This window comes from Lissotriton vulgaris, chromosome 6, assembly GCF_964263255.1.
Source record: "Lissotriton vulgaris chromosome 6, aLisVul1.2, whole genome shotgun sequence".
Lineage (NCBI taxonomy): Eukaryota > Metazoa > Chordata > Amphibia > Caudata > Salamandridae > Lissotriton > Lissotriton vulgaris.
The window spans coordinates 162,119,968-162,133,304 of record NC_141694.1 but is presented as its reverse complement, the minus strand read 5'-3'; the positions used below and the strand labels follow the sequence as shown (position 1 = coordinate 162,133,304).

The 13,337-nt window shown below is 48.0% G+C and overlaps 1 protein-coding gene across 1 annotated transcript in view; it reads right to left on the bottom strand.

Moving 5' to 3' along the window:
• The window catches only part of PKHD1 (PKHD1 ciliary IPT domain containing fibrocystin/polyductin), a 2,083,594-nt gene that overhangs the window by 936,817 nt on the left and 1,133,440 nt on the right, over positions 1–13,337 (bottom strand). Inside the window, exon 36 of the mRNA XM_086926200.1 lies at positions 12,240–12,396. Coding sequence (XP_086782326.1) covers positions 12,240–12,396 — 157 coding nt within the window. The remainder of the gene's footprint in view (positions 1–12,239; positions 12,397–13,337) is intronic.

Sequence of the window (13,337 nt, the reverse complement as noted above, 5' to 3'; positions counted from 1 at the left end):
CCCATCAAAAGGCAGGTCAACAAGACGCTCTCTAATATTCTCTGGAAAGACGCTATCCTGCAACCAAGGATGGCGGCGGAGAGCCACAGAACTCGCCATAGCACGGCAGAGAGAATCAGAAACATCCAAGGCCGAACGGAGTATAAATGCAGTTACCTCCCAACCATCCAGTACATGGTACCGCAGATCAGCGCAGACACCTTTATGTGAGGAGCGAGACAGAAGGGACTCCGCGGAATCCCATAGGCCGGCGGTAGCCCTGGCCAACACACAAAGTGTGTTGAGCGCGCGCAAGGTAGCACTTGTGGAAGCGAAGATGTTACGCCCCAAGAGTCCAACCACTGGGCCTCGTGTGACGGAGGGAGCAACACTGAAGGCAAGGAAGTAAAATCAGTCTGCAGGACAGGGCCCTGGGCATGAGGGTGAGAAAAAAGGCAGACTGGATCATGAAGAGCGGACGTAAAGTTAGTAGTCTTAAATCTATTCTGTGAATACCGAAAGTAGTAAGTTCATTCTGTGAATCCCGAAAGTAGTAAGTGCATTCTGTGAATCCCGAAAGTAGTAAGTGCATTCTGTGAATACCAAATAGTAGTAAGTTTAGGATTTAGTCTTAAGTTCATTCTGTGAATCAGGCCCTTGTGTGATGTAATACTACTGCAGGAAACACATTTAGTCCAAAAAGAATGGGACAGTATTTTATAAGGGCAAAAAGGGATTAGCCATTTTGCATGTATTAACCAACAGAGTTTTTATTCAGGGGGTAGCCATCCTCATTAAAAGCTCCAATCGAGCAGTTATGGAAGACTGCATTGGTGATCCAGGGGAGAGATGGTTGATAGTAAATTCTGAGATACACAGAGGATTACATACATTTGTGGGATACTGTAGTCCAAACATTGAAGACCCAGAACCCCTTAGAGAATTATACTGCCAGTTAGTGGAGGTCAAGAATCATATTGTGATGGGAGGAGATTTTAACGTATTATTAGATCCAATCGAGATAAACCCACTGCTAGATTGGTGGTCAGTTCCTCCAAGATGAGAGAGTGTATATTTCAAATGATGAAAGACCTAGGGTTAATGGATGTCTGGAGTCAAAGGATTGTCTGGGAAAAGGGCTTCACATACTACAATAAGAAAATATGGCCAAGCTTTCGGGATTTACTTTTTCGTGATAGATATGGGCTATGACAAAATGTAAAAGGACTAGTACACCACCCAGAGCATTTATCAGACCACTTAGCAGTAAGGCTAGAACTTCTGCTATCTGCTAGATAAGAGATCAGCCCCAGCTAGATGGACTCCAGAAAGGACATTATTAAGGGATCTATCAATAACAAGGCAATTAAAATAAAGAGACAGTAGGATTTTTTGAGGCAAACAAAGACTTTGCTCGATTACACATAATATGGGAGGCTTACAAAACCTTTATTAGGGGGAGGATGGCAAGTTATGCAGCACACAAAAGAAAAGAAAATAAGTACGGAGTGAAAGAGCTGGAATTGAATACTAAAGGGATCCGAAGAGGCTTAGATACCTGTAGAAATGCTAGAGGGTAGACATCCTTAAATAATACAATTAAAGAAGCCAGTGGTACGTTAAGCGTAGGGAGTGGCGCTTCACTAGCCCACCAAACTCAGACACTTGCTGGGCACCTCCCTACGCTTAACTCCTGGTTACCCGACTTAATGAGCCGCAACCCCTACACCGACGAATTTGTTCCAGTAAAAGTTGATGTCCCTTCCCTCCACGCCTATTGCGGATTCTTCTTGTGGACAACTTTAATTCTTGCTTTTGCCACATATGCCACGGAAGGCTAGTCCTAAATGCACCCATTCCCTGCGTGCTACCTGGATCTCATGTGTACTCACTGACCGAGCCCGGATTCCTTGACTTGATTTGCTCAAATCTCTCTGGCTCCTTGCATCCATGCCAGATCCAGCCCAGATTCCTTTTGCTTGATTCACTTCATTCTGACGGGTTCCATGCAACCATCCCAGCTCTTATCTTATCCATGTAACCCTGTTCTGATGATGACCTCAAATAGTACAGGTCAAAACGCCATCGACCCTCCAGCGTAATTGTGGGTGTTACTGTGGTCTCCTCAAATAATTGAATCTTTTTCTGTATAATAACTGTTTATGTGACCTTCAAATTAATTGTATTTTTGCGCAGTTTCTTCAGCTTACCTTGTTTCACTGCACCATTCACCTTTACGAGCACGAATGTGCACACCTTCAACTGGGTGACATATGCATACATTGTAATGCAGTGCTGATATAATTACTTGCATTTCGAATAGATTTTGCAACATAGACACTCCATGTCGGTTTATGTTCCTCTCCTGCAAGGTCTACACAATGACTTGATGCCCAGCGCCACAATCATAATACACTATTACTGAATATGACTTAGCCCTCAAAACTGTATCACAGCTCTGTGGTGGTCTGATAATTGCCCAGACTCTTGAAACTGTATTTTTAATGTACTGTGATTGACAGATAAATGTTGTAACATTGCTATAAAGCGCGCTGATACCTCTCGGGTCTTGCCAGTGCTATATAAAACTCAAATAAATAAATAAAACTACACATTTAAATCGTCTTTACATACAAAAATGTTAGCACTTTTGTGCCTACACAGCACTATTTATAAATGCCATTCTACATCAAAAACCTTTGAACTGATTTATGCCCAATCACAAAAAGTGAAGTGGTGTCAGAGAAGGCCTGCACATGCATTCTGCAGGCTCTGGTTCCCACCAGTGGCAGTATCATGAATGAATGACCACGCTGGCACTCAGCTATACATCCCTTTATAGGTTTCACCTGCATAGGGCTTGCGCTGTGTTTGTGAAATCTCATGTAAATAAAAAAAACGTAAAACTGGCTTAGAACCTGCCCATTACTTACCTTTACTTACCATTGGCTGGGTCCGATGTCACTCTCGTTTTCTTGCTTCTCACTGGGCAGCACTTCCTCCTTCCACTTTCTCCCTCCGGCTTTATCCTTGCATGGCCCCATCTTTCCGCCTCTATTTTCTTGCCCCCACAATCCTCCAGGAATATTTAAGGGAGAATAATAATTCTAAGTGCTTAATATTAATAATAATAATAATACAGCATTTTGTAAAGCGCGAACAGCTACCTCACGAGGAGGTGTCCCGGCGCTAGGAAGAACACAGATGACCCAGAGAACTGAAGTGAGGGAGCTTAGCGTGGTTGGGTAAAGAGACAAGTCTTTAGCAACCGCTTTATGTAACTCACCAGGAACATTTGTTGTACAGCCCGTTCATCTTTTTATTGCATTGAAATGGCATGTTTGTGATCATGGCTGATAATGCAGAGTTCGAGCTTGATCAGGACAGATGTACAAAACTGTCATAGGCTGGAAGCTCACAACTCTACTCCTGAATAAAGCAAAGCCAGCAGAAATGTTAACAAACAAGCCATTTTCTTCACCTATTTGCATGTGAGTTTCCTTTGTTCTCACAAACGTCTCAGCATTTATAAACATCTGGGGCCTCATTTATGAGGCCTTGCGTCAGTTTGCGCCGCCGGTGCGTCACTTTTTGTGATGCACCAGCGGTGTAAAAAATGCGCCTCGTTGCGCCATATTTAAAAAGTGACGCATCTAGGTAGATGTGTCACTTTTTAAACCCCTGCGCCACATTATACCTGCGTCAGGTATAATGTATGCAGAGGGGGCGTTCCCCCGCAAAAAGCCTCGTAATAGTGACGCAGTGACATCTATGAGATGTCACTGCGTCACTTTTAGGACGCTGTTGCGTCAAAATCTTGCGCCTGCCTCACAGCAGGCGTAAGACTGACGCAAGCCCTTTCACATGGGGCTTTCCCCATGTGAAAGGACACATTGCTGGAGTTGCGTCACTTCAGCAATGCGTCACTTTTGCGCTTACAGATACGTCAGAAATACAGACGTATCTGTAACTTCTTGCGACATGATACATTAAATATGATGCATCAGGAATGTCATAAGGAGTGCGCAGTGAAAAGTTACGCATCGCTGTTTTCACGCAGCGATGCGTCACATTTCATAAATGAGGCCCCTGATGAGGTCTGGCTTGGCTTGTAGGTGAAACCCACACTCATCAACTCGCCCTTGTGTGGAGAGCGTCAACTTCCTAAAAATCAACATTACGCTATAGGTTTAAACAACGTCACTCTTTTTTCAAGTCTGTGTCGCAGTCCAGATATACATTTTTGTTTATTACGTGGTGACTTGTTTTTTCTGTCTTTACTTACGTTCCGGTGCAAACCATTGCCATCTAGTGGCCCATTGATGATTGTGTAGTGCAGGGTAGGATCTTGTGAACAGGAAGTACGAATTATGAATGTTTATATTTTTTTTCACAGCACAATAATCTCTTTAGAAAATAGGTAGAGACAAGGCCAGACTGGGACTGCAAACTAGCTCTGGCAATTACCTCGGGTTGGGTGGTGCTGGTGGGAAAAACTGCTGCTGCTTTTTATTACAGAGGGCCGATATCGCAGCACTGTTGCAAAACCAGCCCCCCAGTAACAGAACTGGTCCAAAAACCGGCCCCCACCCTTCCGACCCACCTGGATAACGCCCGGTGCCCGCTACGGCCAGTCCGGTGCTGGATAGAGATGTTTCACGAGCATTTACTTCACCTGGGACAACGTGACTGACTTGTTAACTTGCCACCAGGTAGATCGGATGACCCAGTGGATTTAGTTCTGCAAGGTTTGGTGGTAGGATTCATAACAGTAGAGCAGTTGTTCCAGTAACCTGCACTCTGAGAACCCCCTAACATATCTCATAAGAATGTATTATTTACATTTTTCAGTGCCTCTACTGAACAAGACACTCTGCCATGTTACAAGGCAGGCTGGCCCGGTTCTGTTCCTTTATACAATATCCCTAGTGTTGTGGTGCGGCAGCCCCGCTACAATGGCACCGTACTTTGTTTAGGCAATTCGGGGCAGTTTCCATAGTTCACATACTCGTTGTTTCTGCTTGTTTGAACAGTCTGATATATGTGGTGTTTCCGTCTTACCCGGATGCTCAGAAAACCTGGAATGTATAGCAAATGTCATCCCTTTTGATAACAGTTATCTTTATAACTGAGGATTCTGCACTCAACGGATTGACATTTATTTCAGTTTTAACATCATGGACTCTTGCGCCACTCCGTGACCCCTCCTCGATTGAGCACTAACTCCCCCCAATGTTCTTAGTTGGGTCAAGTTAATATCATGGTAATACCGCCAAGAGGAAATACTATCAGCCTCAGGGACGGTCCTCCATGAGGGCAGAGGAGTGTCGCTCCACTGCTTTCTTGCAGTGTGAGGAGCCGAAACATAAAATGGTATTGTAAATACCATCTTATGTTTCTGCTTCTCCCACTGCAAGAAAGCAGAAGGGTTTGGTTGGGGGCAGGCGGGTGTGCGGTCCTGCTCGAGGGCAGGGAAGGAGTGGGTTACCCACCCTGAGGGCGCTGACGGTTTGGTCGGCCCCATGGCCGACCAAATCAGTCATACACACTACATTTTCTCAATGTAGGCTGCATGCAGGCTACGTGGAGAAAATGGCCTCCCTATAGACGCCTGTGTGGTCGGCGTACCGGCCAATCACACTGCTGCCATTGTAGTGTTGTGTTTGGCTTAGGGGAGTGGAGTGACGACATGGGGCCGCACCGGGCCTGTGAAGGTAAGATACCTCTTTTTTTTAAATTAAGCCGTCCTAACCCTCCCACCCGACCTCCCTGACCCCCCACCCATGAGTGATGCTGGCCGCGACTTTACAGAAGAGAAATTAGATTGGGCTACTACCAGACCAATATGAGCATCAACTGTACAATTATTATATTGGGTGGTGCAAAACATTTTTACATAGTTTTCCTTCCACTGTGCTGAATCGGAGGACGGTGAAAAAGTATAGGTGTTTGGGGTTGGCAGTGATCCTTATAGCTTCAACACAGACATTTGTGTCTTCCTGATAATTACATGCAGATTCTGAGGAAAGTGTAACTGTTCAGCAGGTTATCCTACACCATGAAACGGAAGAGGCTTAAGTTGGGTGTAATTTTCATTGCTGCAACGTTATGGGGAGGAGGTTTTGCAGGCATACCTGCTTCATCTGACAAAAATGGAGCCTCAACATGGTTTTAAGTTGATCTGCCGGTTGTGCCTAAATACTAAAATGCTCCTTCTCAAATACCCTTTAAAAAGATCCATTTCATAATTGCTTCTATGAGGAGCCGTGCCATAGTGCTTTTATTTTCTTTACTCTAAGCCACATTGCACAGCAGCCTGTGCTGCTGTGTACAATGTCTCAAAAACATTCACAAAGCCAATAGATTTCACATACTTCAAACCTTTTGACGTTCCCAATGCTCGTTAAAATTCTGCACCTTCTAAAGCAAGGGTCTTCAAACTAGGGGTGGGGGCATCCATAGGGGGGCTCCAGACTCTGGCCAAAAGAAGCACTAGCTAATATCAGTGCTTTATTTTTAAGCGGAAAACAAATGAGCGGCAGTAAGCTGCTCTGAAATTTGCGTTCATTACCCCCAGGTCCCTCCTGTCCTCGTCCCAGGCCCGGACTGGCCGTTGCGGGCACCGGGAAATTCCCCGGTGGGCCGCACGGATGGGGGCCGATTTGGGGCCCCTGGGGCCGTTTTTGTTACAGGGCCGTTTTTGCAGCATAGCTGCAAAAACGGCCCTGTAACAAAATCGGCCGAAAACCGGCCCTGGCAAAGAGCGCGGCCGGCCCCCCCACCCCCCCGGGTGGAGGGGAGGGGGGGCCGGCCGAGCACTTTGCCAGGGCCGGTTTTGGTTCCCAGTCCGGCCCTGCCTCGTCCACTTCATACTAACAAGTGAGATAACCTATCTCCATGACAGAAAAAAGAAAAGCAGGAATGCTGTTACACCCCTCCCCTCCCTACTGGGAGTACATCAGGGTACATTACCCAGCATTCCTCCTGTTCTTTTTTCTGTCTTCCGAAAGTATGGATTGGACCGGAGCCTGGAGGCTCCTGGGGCTTACCTGTTGATGGGCTCCGGGTTTGGGCTGGTCTTCTTGGTCTCTCCCCCTGCCGGGCTTGGGGGGAGCCTTGTTTATGCTTCCTGGCGGTTCTTTTGGCTCCTGGGGGCATCTCTTCTCAGTTCTTTTGGCTCCTGGGGTCATCTCTTCTCTACTGGTGCTGTCCTTGCTGCATCTTCGTTTTTGCCGGGCATATCGAGGACGCGGCTGTTTTCTGCTTCTGCTCCGGGAGTGCGGCGGCCTCCGTGCGGCTGGGGCGCTTCCTTCTGGAGTTTGCCTGACTTCCTTTGTTTGGTGCAGGAAGTCACGCATTTTCAGTTTGCGGCTGGCGGCGGTGACATGGGGTGCTTGCCGGCCCTTCCTGTAAGTACAGCGTAGCGTTTTTTTGCCTTTTAATTGCCATAACTTCTGCCTTGCCTGCATTCTGTTTTTAGGCTTGTTGGTGCGCAGTGCTGCAGTTTTGGATCGCGCTTTCTGCTGACCTCGTTCAGGCTGCCTCAGTGTCTCTTCACTTTCCGGTGGTCCTGGGCTGCTCATGGGCTGCCTCGCTTCTGTCCTACGTTGCCTGTAGGTCCTGCTCCTGTGGTGACTTGCTGGGCTTCGGTGGCCTTCAGTCCGGCTACGGGGGTGGCTTGCTGTTCCTAGTTGTCCTGTGGTTGTGCATCATGGGTAAACATGCCAAGAAGAGCAGGCATGTGGTTCAATCCTCCTCTTCTTCATCCTCTTCATCTTCCTCATCTCCTTCTCCTGCGCATTCCAGGCGTCGTTCCCGGGGTGGTGATGCCAGGATGAAGAGGCTTATTAGGGAGACTTTGTTGGAGATGGGGAGGGCTCCCAGGTCCAAGTCCTCTGGTCAAGCTCCGCCTCCTTTTTCTTCCGCTGAGTTCGAGGATGAGTGGTTGGGGGGTGATGTTCAGAAGGGCAAGTATGTCGACAAGGATATGTTGCCGGTCTTGTTGGGTCATGTTAAGGCTAATATGGGATTTCCCGCTGATGATGTCCCTAGTACTTCTGGGAGTTCCTTGCTTCGCCAGTTCCAGTGCTCGGCTCCTGTGGTTATGCCGGTTCATCTTTGTGTCAAGGAGGTTCTGGACAGGGAATGGAGGGATCCGGATTGCATCCTGCCCCCTCGATCATGGCTAAGCTCTATCCTCTTCAGGATATGGCCAAGGACTTGCCGGACTCTGTTCCTGTGGATTTGTTTGTGGCAAGTCTCGTTGGGCGCACTTCTTTGGCTGAGAATTCTGTTGTGCGGGATCCGGTGGACAAGAAGGTGGACGCTTCCATGCGGACGGTTTATTCTAGTCTCATCTGGCGCCCTGGGCTGGTATCTACGTGACTTATGTGGCTCAGTCTCTGCTTTCCGACTAAAGTCCTTGTATGGGTCTATGGATGATGCCACTGACTGTTCAGAACTTCTGAGTCATGTTGAGCGTCAGGTTTAATTTCTGTCTGACATTTCCTTCGATGTGGTGCGCACTTCTGCCCTTTCCTGGGGGTGCTTGTGTGGCTGCTCGTCGTAAATTGGTCCTGAAAGACTGGAAGACGGATTTGGCCCAGAAGTCTGCTGCTCTGTGGTTGCCCTTTCAGGGTTCTATGTTGTTTGGTGAGGAATTGGAGGGCAAGTTACATCGGCTGTTTAAGGAGAAGAAACATTCTTCCTCTTTCAAGCAGTCTTCTGCTGTGCCGGCTACTTCCAAGCCTAAGCCCTTCTTCCATCCTTCCTCTCGCAGGCAGTTTACCAGGGGCCAGGGTCGTTTTCAGTCTGGTAGGGGACGTGACAAGTAGGCGAAGTCCCCTCCTGCCAAGCCTCATCTTGACTATCTGGAGTGTGAGGCCAGATCCTTGGTCGGAGGTCGGCTTTGGTTCTTTCTTCCAGCCTGGATGTCCTCCTGTTCAGACTTGTGGGTGCTGGGCATTATCCGGTTGGGGTACCTCTTGGAGTTTTCGACCCCTCCTCCTGACTCGGGGGTCCGTCCGACTCCCTGGCCGTCCTGTCCGTCTAAGCGGGTGGAGCTGTCTCTGGGGGTCAGGTCTCTGTTGGAGCAGGGTGCGGTGCAGGTTGTTCCTCCCGGGGAGAGGGGTCAGGGGTTTTATTCCATTATTTTTCTGGTTCCCAAAGTGACAGGGGGGTTTTGTCTTGTCCTGGATCTGAAAGCCCTGAACAAATTTGTACTGCGGGTTTCATTCAAGATGGAGACTCTTCAGCGGGTGATTCTCCTGGTTCTCCTGGGTCATTACATGTGCATTCTGGACCTTCAGGATGCCTATTAACATGTGCCGGTCCAACCCCTTTCTTGTCCTTTCCTGAGGTTTTGTCTTCTGGGGGTCCGTTACCAGTTCCAGGTTCTTCCATTCAGCCTGAGGTCGGCTCCGGGTGTTTACCAAGGTGGTGGCTCCCTTAGTGGCTTACTTGCACCTTCAGGGAATGATGGTATACTCTTATCTGGACAACTGGCTCCTTCATGCTCCCTCCAAGGTTCGGTTGTTGAGGGATCAGGTGTTGGTGTGTTCAGCCTTGCAGGCTCATGGGTTCCTGTTGAATCTCCCCAAATGTCAACTTCTAATGTCTCAGGACCTGACTTTCATTCGGGCGCGTTTCCGCATGGATCTGAATCAGGTCTTCCTGCCGGTTGCTCGGGCAGTGACCTTGTGTTCCCTAGCTCATCGGTTTCTGGTGGGTCGGTCCTTCCCGGTCCGTCTTTGGTTGCGCCTTCGAGGTCTAACGGCGGCTACGGTGTTCACTGTGCCTTGGGCGCGTTTCCATCTTCGGCCTCTTTGGTCTTACCTGTTGCCTCGGTGGGATCCTTTGTCTGGGATTTGTCCCTTTTGGTTCCGGTGTCTCTGTTGATCCTTCCTGCCCTGCGCTTGTGGACTCTGTCGGACAATCTGGCCAGGGGCTTGCCACTGCAGTCTCCGCCTCCGGTGGTCCTTACGACGGATGCCAGTGCTATGGGCTGGGGGCGACTTTGGGGTCGGAGTTCCTTCAGGGTCATTGGTCCCTGCTGGAGGGTCGGCGGTCCTCGAACTGGCGAGAGTTGTCCGCGGTGTGTCGCGCTGTCATGGGGTTTTGGAGCCAGCTGTTGCACCAGCATGTGTTGGTTCGGTCGGACAACTCAGTGACCGTGGCCTACATGAATACCCAGGGGGGTATCCGGTCTCGGTCCCTGAATGCAGTGGCGTCCCTGTTGTTTTGCTGGGCAGAGGGCCATCTTCTGTCTCTGCTGGCTGTACATGTCCAGGGGGTGGACAATGGGGTGGCGGATGCCCTCAGTCGTTTTTTTCCTGCCTCCCTGAAGTTGGCCTTATCTCCGGTGGCCTTTCGTCTGGTGTACGTGAGGTTTGGTCTTCCCTTTCTGGACCTCTTTGCTTCCCGGCTCAATGCTCTGCTACCCCGGTTCTTCTCCCGGGTTCTTCAGGAGGGGTCTTGGGGGGGTGGATGCTCTGACCCTCCCTTGGCCTTCTCGCCGGCTGTATGCATTTCCTCCCCTTGCTCTGATCTCTCGTTTTCTGTCTCGGCTGGTGATTGGGGATCGGGAGGTGGTGGTGGTGGTGCCCTTCTAGCCCTGCCGGTCGTGGTTTCCAACTATGAAGCTATTGGCAGTTCAGGGTCCTTGGTTCTTTCCCTTCCCTCCGTCTCCCTTGCGGTCCTCTCTGATGTTGTCCCTCTGGCGGCTTCGGCTGTCGGTTTGGAGGTTGAGAGGCAGGGGTGGAGGAATAGGGGTCTCTCCGAGCATTTAGCTTTGGCTATGCAGCAGTCCCGGAAGCCTTCTACTCTTCAGTCCTATGGCAGGCATTGGGGGAATTTCGAGCGTTGGTGTCTCGGTCTGGCATTGTCTCCTTTGGTTTGTCCTTTGCCTGATGTTCTTCAGTTCCTTTGGGATGGGTTCGAGAGACGTTTGTCTGTCTCGACTCTGCGGGCTCAGTGGGTGTGAGGTGTGTGGGGGTGCCTGGTCCTGGGCGGAGGTTTGTGGTGTATCCCTTTCTGAGATTTGTAGGGCCGCTACTTGGGCCTCTGCCAATACCTTTGTTAGGCATTACCGGATTCAAAATGCTCTGGGGGATGACACTAACTTTGGTTTGGGGTTTCTACGGGCTGTGTGTTCCTGATTCCCTATTTGTCTTTGATGTTGTGCTGTTTTCAAGAAACTGCTGGGTTTGCTGTGGTTCTGTGTCCTGGTGGTTTGTTGTGTGATGATGGCTGGTTGCTGCTTGGGTATTCTCACTTATTAGTATGAAGTGGACAAGAACATGAGGGACTTGGGGGTAATGTCCTATTACTTACCGGTAATCTTCATTACTCCAGGTCCCGTTGTCCTCGCCCCCTTCATACCATCCCTCCCTCCCTCCCGGGCTTTCCGGCCCTCATCTGGGGCTTGGTGGTTCAGGAGGAATGCTGGGTAATGTACCCTCATGTACTCCCATGGGAGGGGTGTACCAGCATTCCTACTTTTCTTTTTTCTGTCATGGAGATAGGTTATCTCACTTGTTAGTATGAAGGGGACGAGGACAACGGGACGGAGTAATGAAGATTACCGGTAAGTAATAGGACATTAACATGTTTCGCCATTTATATCCTAGCTGCGGTTATGTGCCACAAGGGAAGGGACTCCAAATATTCTTCAAAACCCCCATGTCTGATAGTCAGACTATGGATACTTTTACACCTTAGGCCTGGCTGACCAAAATAGTATGTTTCATGTATTTTATTGCATTTTTAAAATATTAACACAATTTAACTGCAATGTTTCAATAATTCTAGGCATATTTAAACATTGGCAATTGTCAGGAATATTTGTGAAAAATGTTGAGGGGTGTCCCACTATGTTTTTTGTTTTCACTGGGGGAGAGAGGTGTGGGTGAGGGGGGGGCGCCGGATTGAAAAAGTTTGAAGACCACTGTTCTAAAGCGCCTACATTAAACTGAGAACATTTTCGATTTCATTTAGTTAATGAGATATAGACAACACTGCTCTGAAATAGAGGCGCCCTCTATAATATTATAATCAGTGCATTCGTTTCCTCTTCAAAGCACTCGATGTGCACCAATTCACAAAAGATTGCCAAGGTATGACCCACATTTCTGTTACCGAGCTCTCCCAATATTATGAACCGAAGTTGTAATTATACCATTGACTTCGACTGAAAATAGAGAGCAGCCTATTAGCATATTAGCCAAATGGGTATTTTACTGATTTGGATGGAAAAAGCAAACCTTTCACGTGCAGCAGATTGAGGACCTTGGTGCTGGTATCAAGCAGCAGGTTCTGGCCTCTCTCTACTGTGACGTTGTCGCCATCTCGTGGCGGGTGTCCGCAAGACCAGCTGGAATTCTCAGACCATCTGCCGCAGAAGTTCAGGGAAATGTTCACCTGAAATAAAATGGTGCATCAGTCAAACTTCAAGCTGAAGTTTATGGGTTATTTTTTTAAACAGCTGGACCGTTGCACTTTTAGTATGGCATAAAGCAACACTTTTCTTCAAGAAACAGATGTTTACAGTATAATTCATTGGATCCGCCCCTGTGGCACTTCAAATTATGAAACATTCACGTTACAAATATTTAAATATTATAAATATCGCTCTTCAGATTTTGAGCGAAAGTCTACTTTAGAGACACCCCTCTTTTTCAAATGAAATAGCATTTTTTTTGTTGCTTTATAGCGTTTCCATGCAGCATCAGACTACAAAAACTGTGTGCACACAGTTCCCATTTTACACTCACTTCAATGAAACCTGCCAACAAAATACCTTCATTCATGTTATCAAGTGCCTCAGCGCCCGTTCACGGAGCAATGCTTCCTATATAGTAGGCTCACATACCCTCACAATGCTAAGTATACGGTAATGATCATTTCTGAGCTCTTCATTCCATCAGGCTAGGGCTACCAGATGTATGTTCCCGCACCAGAATTACGAATGCCCAGGGCCACTGGAATTATACATCAGGGGAGCAGCAAAGTATGCTGCAAAATTGCCTTAATTATGCAGCAACAAAAGGCAAATTATGCGGCATAAGGTGTCACATTTGTCATTATTTTGACATCTTTACACTTTGTAATACGGCCGGGCAATGTTCACCTTGTTAGTACCAGTTTAACAACCATATACTGAAATGCAACTGAAAGATGACAGGTTAGCCTTTCATTGCACGTGAACACGTCCCAACTTTTCAAGTAACTTTTAATCAGTTTGAACTAGAATTTTGTTGTTGTTAAAATATGCAGATTATACAGGAGATGGTGGATTACGTGTAAAAGGCAATACATCCATAATTATGTGGAACATGCAGTGGCTGCATAATCGCATACAT